The sequence below is a fragment of the Salminus brasiliensis genome, chromosome 23, assembly GCF_030463535.1.
Source record: "Salminus brasiliensis chromosome 23, fSalBra1.hap2, whole genome shotgun sequence".
Taxonomy (NCBI): domain Eukaryota; kingdom Metazoa; phylum Chordata; class Actinopteri; order Characiformes; family Bryconidae; genus Salminus; species Salminus brasiliensis.
Genome location: NC_132900.1, coordinates 27,972,152 through 27,998,864, shown reverse-complemented (window position 1 = coordinate 27,998,864; position 26,713 = coordinate 27,972,152). Strand labels below are relative to the sequence as shown.

The 26,713-nt window shown below is 40.0% G+C and overlaps 1 protein-coding gene across 1 annotated transcript in view; it reads left to right on the top strand.

Annotated features, from left to right (window-relative positions):
- Positions 1 to 26,713, top strand: part of cdh7a (cadherin 7a) — a 102,008-nt gene that overhangs the window by 21,982 nt on the left and 53,313 nt on the right. Inside the window, exons 3-4 of the mRNA XM_072668407.1 lie at positions 14,218 to 14,512; positions 23,422 to 23,541. Of these exons, the coding sequence (XP_072524508.1) occupies positions 14,218 to 14,512; positions 23,422 to 23,541 (415 nt within the window). The remainder of the gene's footprint in view (positions 1 to 14,217; positions 14,513 to 23,421; positions 23,542 to 26,713) is intronic.

Genomic DNA, 26,713 nt, shown 5'->3' with positions numbered 1-26,713 from the left:
GATTTAGTATCTAGTATAAATGACTCAGTATTTACAATAAATGATTTATTATCTACAATAAATGATTCTGTATCTAGTATAAATGACTCAGTATTTACAATAAATGATTTAGTATCTACAATAAATGATTCAGTATCTAGTATAAATGATTCAGAACCTAATATAATGACTAGTATTAACAATATATTATTCAGTATGCAGTACAAGTGATTCAATATGCAGTATGAATGAATCAGTATGCAGTATAAATTATTCAGTATCTATAATTAATGATTTAGTTACTGGTATAAATGTTTCTGGATCCAAATGTAAATGGTTGGGTATCTACAATAAATGATTCAGTATCTAGTATATATCTAAAATAAATTATCCAGTATCTAGTTACAATGTAGTAGCTACCACCAGTGACTCAGTATTTAGAATAAATCATGTGGTATCAACGATAAGTGATTTGGTCATTACAATAAGTGATTCAGTACCTACAGTAAATGATTTGGTATGCACTATATATTATATTGTATGGCATAAATGGCATGGTATCTACAACCAATCTAATTGCTCTAAAACTAATATGTAACTTATGTGGTTTGATGGCGTGAAATGAAAGTATGGGCCCACAAACAGGCCTAGGGTTTAAAGGGTTAAAAAAACAAGCTAAAATGCAACTCATGTGAACTGTATGGACCAGGCAAGTGGTATGTCTGGAAACATTTACATCTCAAAACAGCATAGGAAGCCTTTTAAGACGTTCTTATAGGAATCTCAGTGGTTCCCAGTGGTGGCCCTTGAGGTATGCCACAAATGCACAGTGTAGTGTTTTCCAGCGCCGGCACAGCTCATTCGACTCATTAGGCTTGATAATTAGTCGACGGGTAGGTCAAGCAGGTGTGTAGGAGCCTTGGAAAACAGTGTACAGCGTGGAGCTCCCCCAGGACCATGGGCTCGGAACCATTAAGGCGTTTCTTTCCATGGCCCGCTCGCTGCGGGTGATGGACTGGGCCCGTCAGGCAGAATCCAGGAGCTGGCTGTCGAGTGTCGGCTTGCATTCAGCCTGGGCGTGCGGAGCGCTCCGGAGGAAACGTCTTTGAGCCCTGCTTTAATTGGAGGGGATCCTTTGATGGTGGAGTGTGTGCTGTAGCTCCATGGGCAGGGCGGGGTAGAGGGAGGCGGGGTAGGGGGGGTAGCGGGGTGGGTGCTGCTGCTGCTGCTGCTGCTGATGCTGGAGTCCATTTGCATCTTCTTTTTCCCTGCTGCCAAAACCAACTTGCACCTCACCTCCTAAACGGGGGCTTAATGAGAAGCAGGCCAGCTAGTGGCAGCACTAACTGCGCGATGAGGTTGCCAGATCTACCCCCACTCCCCACTCCCCCACCTCATCCCCGGCCACTGGAAGGGCCTGGATGAGCAGATTAAACACATGCTCCTTGTTCCCGCTCGCCCCTGTCCCCCACCACCACCACCATGACCACATCTGAGATCCACCCCAGCTGATGTAAACGAGAACGAAATGAGGGGAGAAAAGAGGCCTTTTCATGTCGTGGATCAACAAACGCGGCCCCCCAAATCCTCTTTGCAGTGATTTTGAACATGTGTTTGGTAATTAAGTGCGATGCCGAAGGAGCCTTTTCATCTGCTTCCCCGCTCGTGCGGCTCGCTGCCACGCCGATTTGTCATCACCGCAGATGAAAGTCATCAGGTTGGCAATCGTAACCTGCGATCTGGTGCCAGCGGCGCACACACAAACACACCCCAACACACACAAACACTCGCGAGCGTGCATGCACTGTGCGCACACGTCCACATTCCCCCTCTGCTGCACACATTTATACGCCACTACACCCTTCAAACAGAGGTTCTTCAAGGGTTCTTTAGTAAAGGCAGTGGTTCTGCATTAACCCCTGACTACTCACAGAACCATTCGGCTAGTTCAAGCAGCACCCATTGCTGACACAGATAGGTAGATGCACACACACACAGCTTGTCTAGTCCCTTTGAAGAAGTACTGCCAATAGAATAGGACTTGCATGAACCTATTGGCACCGGGCCTGATGCCCGGCGTGGGCTAGAGGGGTGTAAAGCCCCCCAGCATTGAGCTGTGGAGCAGTGGAAGAACTGTGTTCTCTGGAATGATGGTGAAAGGCGAAATGAGAGACCGGTTCTGCTGTGTTTGGGCCGGTAGCTGGCTATCAAGGCTTAGACAAGTTAGCTAGCATGCTAAACACCACAGCACAGGCTGTGTTCCAGCTAACTGAGGCCCAAATCACACAGGTTTAGAGGACGAAGCCTCATATCTGAGAGCACAGAGTTGAGTAAATGGTGTTAGAAGTGTTTTCCACTGTTTTCAGTAGACTGGCTCATCCAGGTTTGCTTGCTCTGTCTTTCATTCGAACTCAGTGTTGCTAAACTTGCAACTACGGTGGGCTTGTTTTATTCCCCCATCTGTTTTCAGAGTGCCGAGCTCCCACATACCACCCCCCCACCTTGTGGCTCATGGCAAATGAGCTAATTTAATGTACGAGGTATTTATCAACATTTGTAAATACCGTGGTATACTGTATTACGGGTATTCCATCCAAGCCTAGACACTGCACACTGTAATACGCACACTGTACACACATGCCCACTCAGACTGTGTGAAGACCAAATGTAAATACATACACATTCACACTTACCCACCCACCCACTCACTCACACGCTTACTGTACGCACACGGCTACAAATGAAGAACATGCAGTCCCTATTGAGATAATTGAAGCCCGGGTGTACAGCGCCTGGCTGCTGCGCTCGCTGCTCTTTTTCACTGAGCCTGGCACACTCTTCTGCTGGAGGATGTGAGATGACACCTCCGAATCTAATGACAGCCAATAAGAAAAGGATTCCTCCACAATGCTGACGGAATGAGCCTCGCGGTGCCCCCAGCCCGGGGCCTGCGCCACAATACAATACAATACCATTTGCATTTATATAGCGCTCTTAAGGTGTTGATTCAGGTGAAATATCACAATGGGGGGAACGGATCTATCACCCCGAGACCATATTCAAAAGGCACAGGCAAATCAATCCTGTGTGTAAAAAGCTAGCAGGTGCAAATGATTGACTTATCTGCAATATCCAGGCATTTGCATTGTTATATGTGCTGAACCTGAGGCCCGTGCTTGATTGGCTGAGACGGTTTTCCGAAAGCGACTGAGGATGATACTGTAAAGTGCCAAAGTCAAACTCACCTGGGGGGAAAACTGGGGGGTGGGGGGGTGGGGGTGAGGGGGCTGCCTTTACTCGTCCTGAATCTGTCGTTCGCTGTTAAATGTCACAAACAAAAGACAGCCACGCGAGTGCAGCTACCAGAATGCCAGGCTAGATTTTTATCACCTCTCTACAGTGACCTGAGAATGCTTAACAACAAGCTGTAAGAGTGATGAAAGAGTGTGTGTGTGTGTGTGTGTGTGTGTGTGTGTGTATGGGGGGTGGGTATAAGTGTGTCGGCAAGCTTCTAACAGCTAATTGTTTTGCCAGAAATGTTCAAAAGATTCAGACTGACGCCTCCTATGGGCTAAATTGGCGCGTCTGAGCTCCTCTCGCTGTATATCGTGTCTGCCATGCAAAAACCTTGTATCTTAATTTTCGTTATTTTTAACTTTTTCACATAAATTGACTCTGGAAGTTGTCCTAAACATTCTTTTCAAATTTCTTGAGAAAGGGACCAATAGAAATGCTCCAAAATGACTTTGAAATTTGATTTTTACATTGACTTCCATTGAAAGTCAAGAAGGTTTTTTACTTCTCCTGTAAAGTTGCCGTTTTTGAGGGGGAAGGTGTCGTGTGATGGCGTCAGCCGTTGCTAGCTTGGACAAGCTTTACTCAAGGATAACATTCAAGCTAAGAAGATTCTTCCAGATTTCATCAGTGCTAATTCCCACCTTGCTAATTGCTAATTGCTAACATTGCTAGGCACACAAAGCTACCAGCCCTGGCAGGGTGAGCATTAGCATGTGTTTCACCTGAAGCCTGAGGTAACCTACGAAATTACGCAAATCCCCTCGATTCCTAAATAGCGTACAGTTACCGGAATGTTACTGGAGCCCGGCCAACTCGGATGTGGCATCATTCCCAGCTCTGACGTCCAACCTCTGAGGTAAATGGAACACAGCGTTGGACCGTCACAGGCTCAGACAGCTCTGCCTGTTGGAGTCCAGAAATGAACATATTTTCAGCATGAACTGATTGACAGTTTAAAAAAACAAGATATAGGAACAGATAACTGCCAACAGATCGTCAACATATTTAAATTTATTGTAAGAATTTATATATTTTTTGTACTATGATAGCTACAAAATAAAAAAACACAACCTAACATAAAATGTGTGTATATATATATATATATATATATATATATATATATATATATATATATATATATATATATATATATACACATAGATATATATAGACATATATATATATATATATTATAATCATTTATATGTATTTTTGTAATATGTTAGCTACAAAATTCACTAAAAACATTCTAACATAATATATATATATATATATATATATATATATATATATTATAATCATGTATATGTATTTTTGTAATATGATAGCTACAAAAATTATATAAATATTAAATAAAATTAAAAAATAAAAAATAAAATTTTAATTAAATATTAAATTATATTATTTCAAATATTTTTATATTATATCAAATATAAATATATTTGAAATATTATATGTCAAAAAAGAAAAAAGTAAATATATATTGTGAGAATGTGTGTATATATATATATATATATATATATATATATATATATATATTTGTACTATGATAGCTACAAAATAAAAAAATACAAAAACTAACAAAGGGGTGTATATTATATATATATATATATATATATATATATATATATATATATATATATATATATATATATATATTAACCTGTCTATATATATATATATATATATATATATATATATATATATATATAGACAGGTTAAAAAAAACAAGACGGATAAGGATAACTGCCTAAATATCATCTCTGTCCAGTGAAAAACACGTATCTCCGAAAGCCCGACTTTACAGAAGGAAAATATGTTGATAACTTTCAATGCAAGTCAATGGAAACATTCTATTAGCATTTCTATTAGTCCGTTTATCAAGAATCATTCACATAGTGTATAGAGCAGCTTAAAAAATCCAGAGACATGTTTTTCATTGGACAGCGACGATGTATTTTAATACTTAATACACTATCATGATTAACTGATTGATTGATTGATTAATTGACTGATTTATTGGACCTTGTTTAGCTTTAATTATAAGACCTGCGTAGTTGACCATGGTGGCACTTTTGGCCAAAGCTAATGCTAACAAGTGCTAGCTGAACTGTTCATAGCTTTCCTCCTCTGTAAACATCAGGTGGGTAGATCTTTCATCGCTGGTGGAGTTCACCGGAAAAGAGTGACCGCAGAATATCTCGCATGCCACGCGTACGCGGGTACGGGTCATCTCGAATATGTGGAACCGAGTCCAAAGCTTAGAAGTCAGTTTTGCAGTTCCTGAATGGCTGGAAGTCTTTTTGGGATCGACTCCCAGCCCTGATGACTCGGTCTTGTATCTTGCTCAGTCTGGGCCTGGAACAAAGCAGCTGTTTATTTGTGCAGGCCGGGCCAGGCTGCGGCTGCGGTGCTTGTACATGTGATGAAGTATAAAACAGAAGCTTTTCCAGGATAAGCTTGTTCAAGCACTTTATTCTCATCTACATTGTTGCTTTCACAAAAGGATGGGCTGCATTATGTGAAATTCCGCTCCGGCTAAGAGACGAGGCCTCCGCTGTAGGCTAATGGTAATTGGAAAGTGCATTTAAAGTAAATTTGCGGAAGCATCGGAACGCTCGGCTGAACTATACAATGTGACGAGACGTATTTCTTGCTCCGCGGCTCAGAGATGACCTCGGGTCGCCGTCTCAAAATGAACGCATGACTGTGTTCTGGCCCAGTGCTAATAATGCTAATACAGCAAACATCTCAAAATAGCAGAGCAACTCTTCGGCCGGATGATGAACCGCCAGCGCGCACTCTGCAAGATTATTTGAACAATGCGATGTATTCCAAAGACCAAATTGAAGCCAGGGAGACACTTGAAGTGTAATCTTAAGAGGTCATTTAATTCATTCAGCTGCTGCGTATGGGCTAATGCTACGTTAAAGGCATTGTATTATCGTGCTGGACTGCGAGTGGGCTCTCAGTTAGCTGTGTGGCTTAAATTCATTTAGACAAGGAGGAGACGTGATGACGCACTGTATGTAAGCATGTGCACAACATATATGTGCATGAAGCGTGACAGGATCATGTTTCATCAGCAGAATTCCAACCAAAAAAAACACACACACCCTGCCCCAAATCCAAAATATATGTGCACCATATGTTAGTGTAGAAAATTATCATATATATATATATGATGGCTGCATGCAAAAACAAACTTTTATAATTTGACTAAAAAGTAAATAAATATTGTAGGAATATATGTGTGTGTGTGTGTGTGTGTGTGTATATATATATATATATATATATATATATATATATATATATATATTGCAAAACATGTATGAATTCTTATAATATATATATATAATTTTTTTTATTTTGACAAATTTTGCAGTGATCATATTTAAAGATATATATATATATTATAAGAATTCATGTTTTGTAATAAAATTTTGTAATATGACAAAAAGAAAAAAATATATATATGGTAAGAATGTATATTTATATTTTTGCAATATAGCTAAAAAAAAATTTATACATACACATTTATATATTGTAAGAATGTATATATATATTTTTGTAACATTATTTTGTAATATGACAAAATTGGTAAGACTATGTGTGTGTGTGTGTATATATATATATATATATATATATATACACACACATACACACACACACATATATATATATGTATATTTGTATATATACATATGTGTCTGTGTGCAATATACTGTATGTCAGTATATATATATATATATATATATATATATATATATATATATATATATATATATATATATATACTTGTAATGTAATCTAATGTCCATACATTGCATCAATCACAAGCTAACCTTTAATATTATATGTACTTCTATCAAGATATGGTTGCATATGTGTATTAAATATGCAATGGTGTCAATATGTTGAAAATATTTTTTCAAAATAATATATATATATTTATTATTTTTAAAAGTATGTGTAAATGCATTTTTGTAACATTGTAAAAGTACATTCCAGCATATGGATACTTGCAGGGAATGAGTATACATCACTGTAGCTAACAGCTGTAGCCCTGCGTTCTCACACTGGAGGATGTGGAAGGTGTAATTCGTCCTTGTTCTTGGAAGTGTCTGAGGCATTCAGGGAAGCTGCTTCAGCGTTCCTCCTCATATGGACCAGTCGTGTCGTTCATATCCGCAGCACTCGGTTCCTTAACGAGAGGCATGTTCAACGTCTTGATTGAGTAGATGTAGCTAATTAAGAGAGGCGCCGCCATCTGTAATGTAGCCGCGGCGCGCTGATTTCAGTCACACTCTCTGAATCTCAATGAATGAATTACGGCGAATCAGAGGGAAGCGCTTCGGCAGTATCGCAATGAGCCGATCGCTCAAGAGACACGCGGCCTAAGACGCGCCTCAGCCGTGCGGTTTTGCCGCTAAAGTTGGTTTTAGCCTGAAATCCGCTCATTAAATGCGACTGTGGGGAAAGTAATTGATGTGTGCTGGCAAGCAGGAAAGCGCCACGTTTCCAATCAGGAGCCGCTTGGACCGGGCTGGGAGGGTGCGAGGGAGAGCGGGAGCGTGGAGGACGTTTTTCTGCTGGACGAGAGGGAAAGAGACAGATGAATGGTAAATTAGCTGTGTGTAAAACAGGCGGCGTCCGTAATCCGGCCACATAATTGGCCTCGCCACTTCCTCGCTCGCGACAGATGACAGGGTTGTAATGGCTGTCTTCATTTGTCTTGCTTTATTGCAGCGTAATGCGCCGGCAGCACGGGCCTGGCCGCGCTCCTGGACAGCGGGCTTTTACGGGGTGGAGGCAGCGGGTGCTGACTCGGGCTATCTGTCCCGGTGCAGGAGGATCCTGTACTACGGAGGGAGGGGCAAACGCAGATAATTAGCCAAGTAGCATCCACGTTAGCTACAGGGCTAATGTAGCTTAGCTGCCTACATGTGGTTCGGGCCTAAAGATTCATATATAACAAGATATAGGTCTCTATTCATATATACACCATATGGACAAAAGTAATGGGACACCTGCTCATTCAGTTTCTTCCGAACTCAGCGGTATTTAAAGAGTGTATCCTGCTTCCTTTGTTGGAGTAATTGTCTCTACTGTCCAGGGAAGACTTTCTACTACATGTTGGAAGAGCATCGCTGTGAGGATTTGATTGCATACAGCGACAAGAGCAGAATGTAAGTGAGGTCAGGATGTTGGCTGATTGATCACCACCCCACCCCTCATCATCCCCAACTCCCCATCTCATCCTAAAAGTACTGGATGGAGCTCCACCAACCATCATTCCAGAGAGCACAGTTCCTCCACCTCTCCACAGCTCCATGCTGGGGGGCTTTATACCCCTCTAGCTCATTCTCAGGTGGGCTCACTTTCAGGCTTGGATCGTTATGGTGGTGGGGGTATTCTGATCCCGTCCTGAATAAAAACTGGCCTGTGTTGTTGTGTTGGTGGTGTGGAGGTGGAGGTGGAGGTGGCGTGCAGTGATGATGTGCTAGTGATGCAGTAGTTGTGGTCTGTGGCCTCAAAAAGCCTCAGTATCCTGTAAGAGAACGAGATAACAGAGCCCACTGAGCTGAGGAGCGAGGCAGTGATTCACACCGCATGATTTAGCAGGAATAGGAGCGGTGATGAACAGGGAAGGAGCTTACTCATGAGTTCGGCTGGGGGAGAGATAGAGAGAGAGAGAGAGAGAGAGAGAGAGAGAGAGAAAGAGAGAGAGAGTGACAGACAGGGGGGTATATATAAACAGTGAATTCACTGTAATTGAAATTTAGACTAAACACAGATTGGCCAATAAAGCTTACTGACCTGCCCTAAAAGAGAGAGAGAGAGAGAGAGAGAGAGAGAGAGAGATTGTGAAAGAGGGGGGGACCTTATCTTTAAGTCCCCCTTTTCTCTCTCTGCCTCGATGTCTCTCTCTCATTTGCTCTATCTCTTATTCTCTCTCTCTCTCTCTCTCTCTCTCTCTCTTTTCTCTGTTTCCCTCACTCTCTCCCTCTCTCCCACACAGTTGTGTGTGTGTGTGTGTGTGTGGGTGTGTGTGTGTGTGTGTTGGTATGCATATGTCATTAGGGTCTTTTTTCACACACGCAACTCATGCAGAAATGTCACACACACACACACAAATGACACACACACACTGTAATGACCTAATATTGTAACTGTCTGCAAAATTCTACACACACTAAAGCTTCCACACATGACGCAGCACTGCACACACACACACACACGACCAGCAGCCGTATTCCTCTGACTGATTACACCGAGCTTCGTACAGGAGCTCCGTCGCTGCAGCAGGTTCTGGATCTGCTGCCGTGTTCCGACTCGTTATTAGTTAGTATTAGGCCGTTATTATATTTTAAGAAGTTTGTGAATTTAAATGCTGTGTCAAGGTCCTGCACCATTGTTTATTTTAGTGACAAAGAAATAGCAATTTAGGACATTTATATCTATGTATTAAATATAACTTTAATTATATTATTTCTTATTTTGGATCAATCAAGGGCGCTATATAGAACACTACTGTAGGTAATAGAATGGTCCCTAATCACTGTTCTATATGTTGACAATTAAGGGTACAATACAGAATGCTATATTAGAACACCATATATAACACCATATATAACTTCTATATATATTTAAATACCATATATAAATCTTATTATTCCCTATATTGGAAATCAAGGGCACTATATTGGTAAAACAGGTAGGGCCCCCTTATTGTTATTACCTACTTTGGAACACATGCACAGCACTTTTCGTTGGTGTGGCGCAACAGGTAACACCACTACCTGCCAGTGAGCTATTACACCATGTAGGAGACCAGGGTTCTATTCCCAGTCTGGGTGACTATGCGAAGCTACACCAATAAGAGTCCTTGGGCAAGACTCCCAACACTGCATTTGCCCTCCTTTGTAAAATAAGTAACCTTGTAAGTCGCTCTAGATAAGAGTGTCAGCTAAATGCTGTAAATATAAATGCACTGTATAATTACTATCCCCTGGACAATACTGGACAATCAATGGTGTTATATAGGACACTATTGTAGGGAATGGAATGGTCCCTAATTACTGTTCTGTATATTGGAACATAAGGGTACAATATAACAGATAAGCAAGAACATTCCCCAAATTGGAAACCTATATAAAACACCATATATAATCTAAACTTTACTATATATTTACAATATGTTGATATACTAAATCAGGGGTACTATATAGAACACTGTAGAACACCTACTTGTTATTCCCTACATTATCACTATATAAAACACCATATATAACGTAAATTTGACTATATATTTACAATATGTTGATATACTAAATCAGGGGTACCATATAGAACACTGTTGTCAAAAACAGCAACAGCCCCTAATTGTTATTCCCTACATTATCACTATATAAAACACCATATATAACTTAAATTTGACTATATATTTACAATATGTTGATATACTAAATCAGGGGTACTATATAGAACACTGTTGTCAAAAACAGTAACGGCCCCTAATTGTTATTCCCTACATTATCACTATATAAAACACCATATATAACTTAAATTTGACTATATATTTACAATATGTTGATATACTAAATCAGGGGTACTATATAGAACACTGTTGTCAAAAACAGTAACGGCCCCTAATTGTTATTCCCTACATTATCACTATATAAAACACCATATATAACTTAAATTTGACTATATATTTACAATATGTTGATATACTAAATCAGGAGTACCATATAGAACACTGTTGTCAAAAACAGCAACAGCCCCTAATTGTTATTCCCTACATTATCACTATATAAAACACCATATAAAACTTAAATTTGACTATATATTTACAATATGTTGATATACTAAATCAGGGGTACTATATAGAACACTGTTGTCAAAAACAGTAACGGCCCCTAATTGTTATTCCCTACATTATCACTATATAAAACACCATATATAACTTAAATTTGACTATATATTTACAATATGTTGATATACTAAATCAGGAGTACCATATAGAACACTGTTGTCAAAAACAGTAACGGCCCCTAATTGTTATTCCCTACATTATCACTATATAAAACACCATATATGACTTAAATTTGACTATATATTTACAATATGTTGATATACTAAATCAGGAGTACCATATAGAACACTGTTGTCAAAAACAGCAACAGCCCCTAATTGTTATTCCCTACATTATCACTATATAAAACACCATATATAACTTAAATTTGACTATATATTTACAATATGTTGATATACTAAATCAGGGGTACTATATAGAACACTGTTGTCAAAAAACAGCAACGGCCCCTAATTGTTATTCCCTACATTATCACTATATAAAACACCATATATAACTTACTGTACTATGCCCTATATTGGAAATTAAGGGTGTTATATAGAACACTATTAGCAAGAACATAAATGGACCTCTAATCCCTGTTCCCTACATTGGAACACTACATATAATTTCAGTTTTACTATTTATTATTATTTAGACTCATTTCATTTCATCCCTAGAAAATCAAGGATACGTTATAGGAGACCATTCTCACAATTAACACAAACTGTTCCTAACCACTGGTTTCCATGTTGGACAATCAGGGACTAATCAGGAGCAAGTTTGCTGATCCCCACCTTTGTGTTGCACTGTGGGACTGTAGGAGCAGAGTGGAGATTCTCCACCATGTTTGCCACACAGTTACAATGAGATCTCCAGCACATGTAACGTCACCGGCCACTGACAAACAAGCAAATCTGACGGCCCAGCAGAACAGAACAGAACAGAACCACACAGCAGTGTAGAGCCTGCGGTTGGTGTTCTCCATCCGAACCCTCATGAGTGCAGCTTTTCAGCACAAACACAGGAATAAACAAGTCAATAAACCCTCCGCTGCGTTTTACAAAGAGAAGCGGGAAAAAAACTGATGCAGAACTTACTTATTAGTCAGCATATGTGTGTGTGTGTGTGTGTGAGAGAGAGAGAGTGTGTGTGGACTGTGAGTAAAAGTGGCCATTATTGTTATTTCTGTACAATTCAGCAGAAATCATATGGGATTTTCTACCAGCATTTTTCTTCATGCATTTAAATACAGTGATAAAGACGCCCCTGAGTATAAGAGGAAAACAGGGTTTGGCTGAATGGGCTTTGCTGCTCCTCCACCACAAATAAAAACGCCTCTCATGGAATAGATTTACAGCAGACAGTTTTAAAATAATGCCAAGGACACTGCGAGAGTTTACTGCCTCTCGCAGACTGGCAGCACTGATGAGGGCTGTTCCTATATTACAGCGGGAACATTGAGCCAGTTCAGTTCAATTCAGTTCAATTCAGTTCAGTCCAGTTCAGTTCATATCAGTTCAGTCCAGTTCAGTTCATATCAGTTCAGTTCAATTCAGTTCAGTTCAGTTCATATCAGTTCAGTTCAGTTCAGTTCAGTCCAGTTGAATTCAGTTCAGTTCAGTTCAGTTCAGTTCAGTTCAGTTCATATCAGTTCAGTTCAGCTTAGTTCAGTTCAATTCAGTTCAGTCCAGTTGAATTCAGTTCAGTTCAGTTTAATTCAGTTCAGTTCAGTTCAGTCCAGTCCAGTTCAATTCAGTTCAGTTCAATTCAGTTCAGTTCAGCTCAGTTCAGTTCAGTTCAATTCAGTTCAGTTCAGTTCAGCTAAGTTCAGTTCAATTCAGTTCAGTTCAGTTCAGCTAAGTTCAGTTCAATTCAGTTCAGTTCAGTTCAGCTTAGTTCAGTTCAGTTCAGTTTAGCACAGCTCAGTTCAGCTGAGTTCAGTTTAATTTAGCACAGCTCAGTTCAGTTCAGTTCGGTTCAGTTCAGCTTACTTCAGTTCAGTTCAATTTAGCACAGCTCAGTTCAGTTCGGTTCAGTTCAGCTCAGTTCAGTTCGGTTCAGTTCAGCTTACTTCAGTTCAGTTCAGTTCCATTTTGCTCAGTTCAGTTCAGCTTACTTCAGTTCAGTTCAGTTCCATTTTGCCCAGTTCAGTTCAGTTCAGCTTAGTTCAGTTCAATTCTGTTTAGTTCAATTCAGTTCAGTTCAGTTCAAAGTAGTTCAGTTCAGTTCAGTTCAATTCAGTTCAGTTCAAAGTAGTTCAGTTCAGTTCAAAGTAGTTCAGTTCAGTTCAGTTCAGTTCAAAGTAGTTCAGTTCAGTTCAGTTCAATTCAGTTCAATTCAGTTCAGTTCAACTTAGCACAGCTCAGTTCAGTTCAGCTTACTTCAGTTCAGTTCAATTTAGCACAGCTCAGTTCAGTTCGGTTCAGTTCAGCTTACTTCAGTTCAGTTCAGTTCCATTTTGCTCAGTTCAGTTCAGTTCAGCTTACTTCAGTTCAGTTCAGTTCCATTTTGCCCAGTTCAGTTCAGTTCAGCTTAGTTCAGTTCAATTCTGTTCAGTTCAGCTTAGTTCAGTTCAATTATGTTTAGTTCAATTCAGTTCAGTTCAGTTCAAAGTAGTTCAGTTCAGTTCAGTTCAAAGTAGTTCAGTTCAGTTCAGTTCAATTCAGTTCAGTTCAAAGTAGTTCAGTTCAGTTCAAAGTAGTTCAGTTCAAAGTAGTTCAGTTCAGTTCAAAGTAGTTCAGTTCAGTTCAACTTAGCACAGCCCAGTTCAGTTCAATTCAGTTCAGTTCAGTTCAGTTCAACTTAGCACAGCCCAGTTCAGTTCAGTTTAGCACAGCCCAGTTCAGTTCAGTTCAACTTAGCACAGCCCAGTTCAGTTCAACTTAGCACAGCCCAGTTCAGTTCAACTTAGCACAGCCCAGTTCAGTTTAGCACAGCCCAGTTCAGTTTAGCACAGCCCAGTTCAGTTTAGCACAGCCCAGTTCAGTTCAGTTCAGTTCAGTTCAGTTCAGTTCAGTTGAAGAAAATGGACAGAAATGGATATAAAGTCACTGTATTTCCTCTCTCTCTTCTCTCTGCAGCTGCACTCTGACGTGGACAGAGGCGAAGGCAGGATAAAGTATGTTCTCAACGGCGAAGGGGCCACCACCATTTTCACCATCGATGAAAACACAGGCGACATCCACGCCACCAAGCGGTTAGACCGTGAGGAACAGGCCTACTACACCCTGCGAGCACAGGCCCGCGACCGTGCCACCAACCTGCCCGTGGAGCCCGAGTCTGAGTTTGTCATCAAGGTCCAGGACATCAACGACAACGAGCCCAAGTTCCCGGATGGCCCCTATCAGGCCTACGTGCCTGAGATGTCTCCAGTGGGTAAGTGAGCGTAATCGTAATGAGGGCGGTGACTCACCGCTGCTGGACGTTTTGAGTTTCAGCCCTTGAATTAGTGATGAAACTGCCGTTGAGTTTCTTTTCAAGTACAGCGCGTTTCTGTAGGACTTCCTTTATTGCAGGAGACTCTTAAAGAATTCATCTGGAAATTCAGTTCAGCTCAGTTCAGTTCAATTTAATTAGACACAAAAATATTTATATTTATAATCCAGTTCAGTCCAAGTAACTTCCATTCAGTTATCAAATATGTCAACACAGGGCCTTTACAAGGTCTTGGTCCTGACTCGGATTTGAATACCACAAAGTCTTAATCCTGACTCGGACTTGAATACCACAAAGTCCTGGTCCTGACTCGGACTTGAATACCACAAAGTCTTAATCCTGACTCGGACTTGAATACCACAAAGTCTTAATCCAGACTCGGACTTGAATACCACAAAGTCTTAATCCTGACTCTGACTTGAATACCACAAAGTCTTAATCCTGACTCTGACTTAAATACCACAAAGTCTTAATCCAGACTCGGACTTGAATACCACAAAGTCTTAATCCAGACTCAGACTTGAATACCACAAAGTCTTAATCCTGACTCGGACTTGAATACCACAAAGTCCTGGTCCTGACTCGGACTTGAATACCACAAAGTCTTAATCCTGACTCGGACTTGAATACCACAAAGTCTTAATCCAGACTCGGACTTGAATACCACAAAGTCTTAATTCTGACTCGGACTTGAATACCACAAAGTCTTAATCCTGACTCTGACTTGAATACCACAAAGTCTTAATCCTGACTCTGACTTAAATACCACAAAGTCTTAATCCAGACTCGGACTTGAATACCACAAAGTCTTAATCCAGACTCAGACTTGAATACCACAAAGTCTTAATCCTGACTCTGACTTGAATACCACAAAGTCTTAATCCTGACTCGGACTTGAGTACCACAAAGTCCTGGTCCTGACTCTGACTTGAATACCACAAAGTCTTAATCCTGACTCGGACTTGAGTACCACAAAGTCCTGGTCCTGACTTGAACTTAAATACCACAAAGTCTTAATCCAGACTCAGATTTGAATACCACAAAGCCTTAATCCTGACTCGGACTTGAATACCACAAAGTCTTAATCCTGACTCGGACTTGAATACCACAAAGTCTTAATCCTGACTCGGACTTGAGTACCACAACGTCCTGGTCCTGACTCAAACTTAAAGACTTGAGCACCACAACGTCCTGATCCTGACCTAGACTTGAGCACCACAAAGTCCTGATCTTGACTCAGACTTGAGCACCACAAAGTCCTGATCTTGACTCAGACTTGAGTACCACAAAGTCCTGGTCCTGACTTGAACTTAAATACCACAAAGTCTTAATCCAGACTCAGATTTGAATACCACAAAGCCTTAATCCTGACTCGGACTTGAATACCACAAAGTCTTAATCCAGACTCTGACTTGAATACCACAAAGTCTTAATCCTGACTCGGACTTGAGCACCACAAAGTCCTGGTCTTGACTCGGACTTGAGCACCACAAAGTCCTGGTCTTGACTCGGACTCGAATACTGAAAAGGTAGAGTGACTGAAGTCTGTTGACATCACTGCTAGTCCGCTAGAAATGTAGCAAATGTCCCTGATCTTGTCTGTGACTGAACGCTTCTGTCAATTAGCTTAAACGATCCGTCCGGTGCGCTTCAAACGAGATGCGCGTTCGTCATTGGCAGAAATGTCTGGGTTAATTGGCAGTGCTCCAGTTCCGTGAGAAATAAGCATTTATTTGAGGAGCGTACCTTTAGCTCACTCCACAGACTGATGAACCTCACTTAGCGATATAACCCCCAGTAAATCAATCACAGGACAGACAATATTTACACGTTCTCCCGCTGAAAGCAGCGCTCTGTTTGCCACTGTTTGCCCATGCGGCGCTTATAATGGCTGACAATCAGGGGGGAGAGAGTCGACACGCTGTTTTATAAGAGCAATTAACATGCCGGCCGCCAGTGTCCGTCCAGAACCTGGGAGCAAAGCCATTAGCCCCTGCGAATGCATGCGACCCTGCTTCTCATTGACTGCGTTACAGATCAATTTAAAATCATTAGCGGCTGAGTAGTGATGAATGGACTTGATTAATGAGAAAATGATTAATTTAATTTGGTAATTAAGAAGCAGGAGATTGTTTGCGGCTGCGGACCTTCGTGGCACCTGGACACATCTCGCTCTCTCGCTTTTGACTTCTAGGAGAGCAAATCCGCAGCAGATGCTGATGATGACGGCCTCGCCTGCTCATTTTTCACACATTACGGCTTTATTAAGAGGCGAGCGCGGCGGCGTTGAACCGCTACTGCCGGGTCAACCAGAAGGACCATGTGACGTCAAGGTGTACGGCCTAGGTTTTTCCTTCTCTCGCTAATTAAAGTCTATTAGCAGCTGAAAGCGAGACGTGAGCTGGCTCGGACATTTAGATGGGGCTAGAACCAATGTTCTCATAATAACATACGTAGCATGCTAAAAAGAACGTCACCTAAGGATTAGTCGAAAAGCAGCTAGCAGGACATTAGCCAGTTCAGGAGAATTAATTAGCCAACTTTATCTAGCCCAGCTTAGCCAAACTTAAGCGAGAGTAACCAACTAGTATCTAGCAGAACCAGTTAACCAGCTAGCATTTAGCTTTTTAGATGCGCTGACCTACCTAAAGAGACATTTAGACAACTAGCACTAGATGAAATTAGCCATCTAGCATCTAGCATAGCATTAAATGGTTAACGAGACAATTAACCAACTAGCATCTAGCAGGACATTAGCCAGTTAAAGAAGAAATTAGCCAACTAGCAGTTATATGGCATTACCCAACTACACTGAGAATTAGCCAGCTAAAAAAAAGCTAGCCAACTTTACCTAGCATAGCTTAGCCAAACCTAAGAGAGAGTAACCAACTAGTATCTAGCAGAACTTTAACTAACGAAAGAACCAGTTAACTGATTAGTATTTTAGCTTTTTTGTTGCCCTTACCTGACTAAAGAGACATTTAGACAACTAGCATTAGATGAAATTAGCCATCTAGCATAGCATTAAATGGTTAACGAGACAATTAACCAACTAGCATCTAGCAGGACATTAGCCAGTTAAAGAAGAAATTATTAGATAGAATAAGCATTAGATAGAATTAGCCATCTAGCATCTAGCATAGTATACCAGATAGCATGTAGCAGAACATTAGCCAGTTAAAAAAGGAATTAGCCAACTAGCAGTTATATGGCATTACCCAACTACAGGGCGAATTAGCCAGCTAAAATAAGTTAGCCAACTTTACCTAGCATAGCTTAGCCAAATTTAAGAGAGAGTAACCAACTAGTATCTAGCAGAACTTTAGCTAATAAAAAAAAACAGTTAACCGATTAGTATTTAGCTTTTTCGTTGCCCTCACCTGACTAAAGAGACATTTAGACAACTAGCATTAGATAGAATTCACCATCTAGCATCTAGCATAGCATGCTATCTATACTATGCTAGTTAGCCAACTTTACCTAGCATAGTTAAACTTAAGAAACAGTAACCAACTAGTATCTAGCAGAACTTCAGCTAACAAAACAACCTATTAACCGATTACTATTTAGCTTTTTCGTTGCCCTCACCTGACTAAAGAGACATTTAGACATTTAGCATTAGATAGAATTAGCCATCTAGCATCTAGCATAGTATACCAGATAGCATCTAGCAGGATATTAGCCAGTTAAAGAAAAATTAGCCAACTAGTAGCTATATGGCATTATCCAACTACAGGGAGAATTAGCCAGCTAAAAAGAAAGTTAGCCAACTTTACCTAGCATAGCTTAGCCAAATTTAAGAGAGAGTAACCAACTATCTAACAGTATCTAACAGAACTTTAACTAACGAAAAAAAAAACAGTTAACCGATTAGTATTTAGCTTTTTTGTTGCCCTCACCTGACTAAAGAGGCATTTAGCGTTAGATAGAATTAGCCATCTAGCATAGCATACCAGCTAGCATGTAGCAGAACATTAGCCAGTTAAAGAAGGAATTAGCTAAATAGCAACTATATGGCTACTGAACTAGAAATAGCAACTATATTAGCTAACGAAAGAACCTATTAACCAGCTAGCATTTGGATTTAGCCATTACCTTACTAAAGAGACATTAAGAAAATCAGCACTTGCTAAAGAATTAACCAGCTAAAGATAGAATTAGCCATCTAGCATCTAGCATAGCATTGAATGATTGGCGAGACTAGCATCCAACTAGCGTGTAGAATGGCTTTACCTAACGTAGCATTAGCCATATTTACATTGAAGGCGTTTAGCAGATGCTCTCTTCTCCAGAGCGACTTACAAAAGTGCTTCACTGTTTATTCAGAAACACCCTTAGCTAGTTTATATCAGCGAGAATCCAAAAGATACCTCTAAGCTTTTATATATTTATTTTATTATTATCTTTTTTTTTTGGTCAATATTATTAGCCAACTGCTACAGCGCTTCAGCTCTAATTAATACCCAATACAGGCCTGTCCAGTCTTATTTTAGCTGGGAGCGCTGCTGGTTTAAGGGCATATCTGAAGCTTTGCCAATTTTCGGAAACTTATTAAACAACTCAGTGTCTTTTTAACTGCATCAGCAAATGAGGGAAGGGAGCAGAATTGATGTTGGGGAATATATAAATATAAGACTCACAGAGCAGAGCAACTCTTTAAAGTTGCCGAGAGGGTTTTTGCGAGCAGGAAATCTGAGCTTTACAGGATGCACTTCAACTTCTGTCAATATCTGCTGTGTATCTAATACTGAGTGTCCTCTGTGGCTCTCCGTAGCATAAGGCTGTAGTAGATTTCATTATCTTAGAAAGACTGTCTGATCCAAAGGCTCGTGCTTTCTCAAAGTTTCTGCATAATGCTCAGGATAAACACAGTCATCCAGAGTGGTTTAGTGTGAAACACTCTCTGAAACGTACAGTCAGAATTGCTCACAGTGGGCGTGACGGGAACCAGACGTCTGAAGAGTTTAATGCCTCTAAAAGCTCAATCACAAAAGGTTGTTATATGAAACCGTTATGGATACACTGCCTGATGCCGGAGACAGTCTGTGGCCTTTTTTAAAATCCAAGAGATACATATTCTAAAGAAAATAATATTGAATATGACCGATGTTTTCAGATTTATCGCTGTTTTACTGTCCTCACAATTACATATACAACTTGGAAAGTAACCCTCAAAATCTTGGTCTTGACTCGGATTGAAATACTACAAAGTCTTGATCTTGACTCAGACTTTAAAATGACAAAGTCTTGGTCTTGACTGCAATATTACAAAGTCAAGATTGTGACTCGGACCCAAATATAGGAATACCAGTTTTTGGTCCTAGCTCAGACATGAATACGACAAAGATCTTGGTCTTGACTCGGACTTAAATACCAAAAGACTTGATGCTGACTCTGACTTAAATAGCACAAAGTGTTGTTCTTGACTCCGACTTCACAATTACAAAGTCTTGGTCTTGACTGCAATATTACAAAGTCGAGATTGTGGATCGGACCCAAATTAATAATTTGAATACTGCAATCTTGGTCCTGACACAGACAGGAATACCACAGAGTTTTTGGTTTTGACTCGGACATGAATATGAGAAACTATTTGTCTTGACTGCCATAAAGTCTTGGTCTTGACTCAGATTTGAATACCAAAAAACTTGGTGCTGACTGAGATTGTGACTCGGACCCAAATATAGGAATACCAGTTTTTGGTCCTAGCTCGGACATGAATACGACAAAGATCTTGGTCTTGACTCAGACTTAAATACCAAAAGACTTGATGCTGACTCTGACTTAAATACCACAAAGTGTTGTTCTTGACTCGAAGTCGAGATTGTGGATCGGACCCAAATTGTACAAAGTCAGGGCATTTACTCAGGTTTGAATATTGCAATCTTGGTCCTGACACAGACAGGAATACCACAGAGTTTTTGGACTTGGACTTTCTTGGACTTGAATGCCAAAAGACTTGGTGCTGACTCTGACTTAAATTCCACAAGATCTTGGTCTTGACTTGGATTGAAATACTACAAAGTGTTGTTCTTGACTCGGACTTCAAAATTACAAAGTCTTGGTCATGACTGCAAAATTACAAAGTCAAGATTGTGACTCGGACCCAAATTGTACAAAGTCGGGGCATTTACTCAAGTTTGAATACTGCAAAGTCTTGGTCTTGACTCGGACATGAATACCACAAAGTCTTTGTCTTGACTCAGACTTGAATGCCATAAAATCTTGGTCTTGACTCAGACCTAAATGCCGTAAAGTAGTGCTCTTGACTCAGACTTAAATGCCATAAAGTCTTGGTCCTGACTCAGACATGAATACCACAGAGTTTTCGGTCTTGACTCAGACATGAATATGAGAAACTTGAACGCCACAAAGTCTTGGTCTTGAATCAGATTTGAATACCAAAAGACTTGGTGCTGACTCTGACTCTGAATACCATAGAGTTTCTGGTCTTGACTCGGACTTGAATACAAAAAGTCTTGGTCCTGACTCTGACTTAAATACCACAAACTCTTGGTCCTGACTCAGACTCTAATATTGTAATGGTTTTGACTACAACACTATGAGTAGTTGTGTCCAGACCCTTCACTGGTACTGTGGAAATTCCCCCAGTGATTAAGGCAGCTTGGTCTGATCTCGCTGCTGCGGTTCAGAAGTGAAAGTCTCATCCTTTGATTGCGAGTGAAATGTGTTGTGCTGAGGTCCGCATGCCACCACATTACAGAGGCTTCCTGCTTTCTTTCAGCTGGTGTGCTCCCAGAGGCGTCCTCCAGATGTTTGGGTTTCGGATTTGACACAAACTGGGCTTGTCCCCAAACGTCTTATTTAGTCCTTTTATGAGCAAACGCATTTAAGGATAATCTGTGCCTTTTTTCCCGAACAGCGCCCGCGGCCTGTAAATTGCACTCAGATGAAGGCCTGGCACTTTCCATTAGCCGTTTTACAGTTTAAATAAAATCTATCTGGGAAATATCAGCCGGCAAGCCGGGCGACATTAAACTTTCCTTTGCGGTGTCGTACCGGAGCACAGACAGCCGCGCTACGGTTCTAAAGGCCAGGTTCTCACACGGATCGGATGCTAGCAAGAGAGAGAGGCATGCTGTTCAGCAAAAAAAGGATTACATTCAGGGGAAAAAATGACATAAAGCCTGTGACTGTCGTCTGATAAAGAAAACTATCTAGGCAGTTGGTGCCGTGAATGGAACGCTGAACAAACAGAGTGACAAGACAGTGGTGAAAGTACACAACAGCAGGACTGAAAAGGCAGCAGATTCAATAAAACCTAGTGAAAGTCCACAGACAAGCACATTGTGGCAAGTGGCATTGTATGCTTTTGGATTCGCTTGATGTGTCCTTGTATGTAACAGCCACATTCCAACCAACACATGGAATCAATCAGGATGAGAATGAAAAATAAAGTGTGTGCCATACAAGAAACCGCCTGCAGTCCACATCATTTGTCCAGCCTTGAAATTTCCATCTACTTTCAGAAGACAATGGAAAAACAAACAATCAAAACAGGAAATTGTAAAAGTTGTAAATGTGTTCATACTTGCAAAGTTTGTATGTGTGATTTTTACTTACAAAGTTTGCACGTATGATTAAGACTTCTGAAGTTTGTAAGTTTTAGTGCAGGTTTGTGAGTTTTACATGCGAAGATAGTAAGTGTTTTTAAGAAGTTTTTAACTGTGCGAAATCACTGTGCTTGATACAGGTGTCGTGTCACTGACAGCCATAATCCTATACGCACCTTGCATATAATTCAGTTAATTTTTCTAACCACTCTCTCTTAAAAAGGAAACTGTAAAAACAGCAAATCATTTGGATTTGTACTGAATAATGAGCTTAAGAATGAGATACAGTTTTGGCTGCATCTACTCTCCACTCCACATGGCCAATGATTGGTGCTAATGTCACTAGCTATAGGTCATTGCAAGTTCAACATTTCCGGTGCTTATCTTGCGTGTTAGCAAGCAAATAATCGGGGGAAACAGAATGAACTTCAACTCGTTAGGAATACTAGTGCATTGCATCTGGCTGTTTCTCATAGTCTTCTCATAGGCTGAGCTCAGAGGGTCAGAATACAGTTGGTACAGTTATATTTCTAGCTTGTTTCATAGTCTATAGTTTGGTCTTCAGGAGATGCTCACGATGTACGATCACCCTATAGTTGAGTAGAAGGCTGGTGTAGAGTTTAGTTCTCGGGTCATATTCCAGGTTCACTGGGTGAGGTTAAATAACGGTTATTTTTCTTAAAATCAATTCTTTTAATGGTTTGGTTCTTTGAGAATCACAACCTGGTGTGAGATCTGGTCGTCCAGATCTAGCAAACTCTCACTTCTGCACGTATTGATACTGCCTTCATTTATCCTATACCAGCTTTGTTCGGGTTTGCAGTTGCTTACTGTTGTTATTTTACGCTGAACTGTTCTTTATGATAATTTTGCTGTTAAATAAGGGAGTCTGTTGTTTGCTTTGCAGCCCTTTACTGCATGTTTATCTGAGCTATTTTTTTTACAGTATATAATAATGTAGTGTATTGCGGCCTGTTTTTCGGGGATGTTGGCTGGTCTTTGAAAGGCATGCTGTAGGGTAAGCAGAGTTTTATGGTATGGTTGTGTTGATAACATGCAAAAAAACTTGAATCAGGCTTTTGCTTGCTTGCTTACTTGCTCGTAGACGTATGTGTATGCATTGGAACCTTACAGGTAACCTAAGCCTACATTGCGGTTGGTACCACTGTAGAGGTTTTCCGGCGCCACCATGCACCTCTACCATGTCAGTGTCAATTATTTACTGAAAACGGTAAACCCAGATAATATAATATTGACGTTACTGTGGTTTTTCAGGTACATCTGTGGTGGAGGTGAAAGCAACTGATGCAGATGACCCCACATACGGCAACAGTGCCAGAGTCATCTACAGCATTCTGGAGGGACAGCCGTATTTCTCTGTGGAGCCCAAGACAGGTACAAACACAGCAGTAAACAAGTAATCAAAAAAACAGCCCTCACTGTTTGGAGATGCTAATGTGCTGCCAAAGATCCATAGCTCTTTTCATCAAACTATACACTCTAATACTAAAGGTTCCAGATTGGTTCTTGACTTGAATGAATGGTTCTAGGAAAAGTCTTCAATTGCTATAAGAAGCTTTACATCCTGTAAGGGTTCCTTAGGCTTTTAAGAGGTTCTGCACACTTGCATATGTGAAGAACTATCCATTCAATGAACAGTCCAGTTTTAAGACACCACAATTGTAGTTTCTACCATTAAAAAAGGGTTTGATTTTATATAGCAGGTTATCTTTACCAAAGAACCCTTAAATACCATTAAACCATTAAGATAACACAGCTTCCAACCTTTCTAACATCTTTAGAGACCCAGATGCCAGAGAGTGTGTAGGTTTGCATACAGTAAAAACACTGGAAAATAAGATTCTACTAGATTCTGAATACAGTATGTGTTATTTATAGGTCACTTGCTAGGGCAACTGGCTACAGTGTGTCAGCTCACCCATACTAAACTTAACTGAAGGCAAAATCATGTCACCATAACAAAACTCGGAATGCCGATGCCTGTCAAAGGAGGGCAGGATTTTCCGTCCCCGTCCCTGCTCTCCCCAGCCCTCATGGACCTGCAGTTAAAACCGAGCAAGTTAAAACTGCTCGACCCCCTGACATGCCGGAGATGCGCTGATTATTCCGTGGAATATTTTTAGAGGATTTATTGTCTAGATTCCTCAAATGTGACCAGCGGTACGGCATGAAAAGCCATATCTCACAGGGCTGTGGTAGGATCTCGTGATAGATCTTGGTCTGTCACAGCGGGAGTACAATCCTGAGATTAAATAATGCAGGTTGAGCAGCCATGACAGCTCAGACACTCCATAGCCACATCTACCTACTATGAGCTTTCACATGAGGAGATACTTGGTGTGCAGATTCAGGGCTGATTTATGCTTGCTAAATTTAAACGTGTGATGCTTATGCATGTGATTTATATATGAATGTAAACTTGTGCAAAGTATACTTAAGATTTATACATATAAACATGATTTATACATGATTTCTGCGTTTAAATTTTGTAAGTTATGTGTACTTGTGAAGTTTATATGTACAATTTATACATACTTATAATATCTATATAATTATATTGTTATAAATTTATTGATATTATATATACAATTTCCATGTGACTTATATTTGCAAAGTTTATGACAACAATTTATCTGTGATTTCAACAAAAAAAGTAAATATGCACATTTATACATTATTTATACTCAAAGTTTAAATGTACAACTTCTACTTGCAAGGTTTATGTGTATGATTTATACATTGTTATACTTACGATATTTACACTATTTATATGTGACCTAAATGTATTACCACAATTTGTAATATTTTATATACATATTTGATACAGTGTAGGTTTATATGTGTGACTTATACAAACTTTTAAACATATACAAACATTTAAAAGTAAAACTTTATACGTACAATTTATACATAATTTTACAGTTATTTTACCATGATGCATACAATTTGCATGTGACTTTTGTTTGCAAAGTTTATAACAATGGTTTCTACTTCATCTTTATCTAACTTTTAATTTATACATAGAATTATACATAGGATACATACAGTTTACCTGTGATTGCTACTTAAAAAGTTAATATGTACATTTATACATTTATAAAACTTGTATTAACTATAAGTTCTAACTGCAAAATGCATATGTATGATTTATACATAATTTATAATAATGAAATTTATACATTCAATATATACATGATTTATTGAAGCTAATTTGTACAATTCTTATTTTATCATGCTTTATAACCATGAATTTACATGATTTGTACTGCTTCTACTTTAAAAAAGTTACTACTTGCAAAGTCGTATGATTTATCCATGACTATACATGACATGTCTTGCAAAATGTATATGTTCAGTTTTTAGGATTTATATTTGAAGTTAATACATGTGATTTATTCTTACACATACACTACATGGACAAAAGTATTGGGACACCTGCTCATTCATTGTTTCTTCTTAAATTAATGGTAATAAAAAAAGAGTGGATCCTGCTTTTGTTGGAGGAGCTCTCTCTACATTCCAAGAAAGAAGGCTTTGCCTAGAGCCACAGGTGCGTATGTGAGATCGGGATGTTGGATAATCACCACCCCACCTCATCCCCCCCAACCTCCAAACCTATCCCAAAAGTACTGGATGAAGCACCACCAACCATCATTCCAGAGAACACTGTTCTTCCACTGCTCCACAGCTCAATGCTGGGGGGGCTTTACACCCCTCTAGCCCACGCCTGGCTTTAGGAGAGTACCTGACTCCAGAGAATCCTATTCTATCTGCAATACTTCTTTACAGGGACTAGACAAGCTGTCTGCGTGCATTTGCACATCTTTGTCAGCAATGTGTGCAAATTAAAGTGGTTGAACGCATTCATTGGTAGGGGTGTCCGCAAACATTTGGACACAGTGCACAGTTTACACCTGTGAGTTTTATACTTTCAAATTCACGGAATGGACTCATCGGGAGCTCGCTGTTTTGATTTCGCTCCCAAGTCGCGGAACAAGTTGATGAAGTTTGGATGAAGTTAGCGGCGCACATTAGCACCTGATTACATGAAAATAAAGCTTTAGCCTAATCAGCACGCTAGCAGTGAACGGAGGGCATCGCTGCGTCCACATGAGGTCTGTCATCATGGGTAAATTACAGCCCTTGATTAAAGTTCTTTTTAAGAGTATAGGCTAATTTTAGACATTTTTTGCCTCCCCTCCAGCATGTGGAAGCAGCAAATGCCAGACATGGTAAATAGCAGTGCCTATTGATTAGGGTTTATCTCAAACAGTCTAGGCACAAGACGGAAACGAGAGGGGCTGTTTAATCGCGCGGGAATGAGTCAACCGCCGATAATGCCAAAACCAACAAGGATCCGGAGAGGAAATTAATTCCGAGTCCGGCGCAGACGTGGGTAAAGATGACCTATCGTGGAGAGGCATTATTATGATATGCTTTTGTCAAGACTGAATGCGCAGCCTGGAGAAGGTCTACGCTATAAAACAAGATAATCCTGTTATAATTATGACACAGCCACAGTCTACAGGAGCTCTGAAGACTGAGC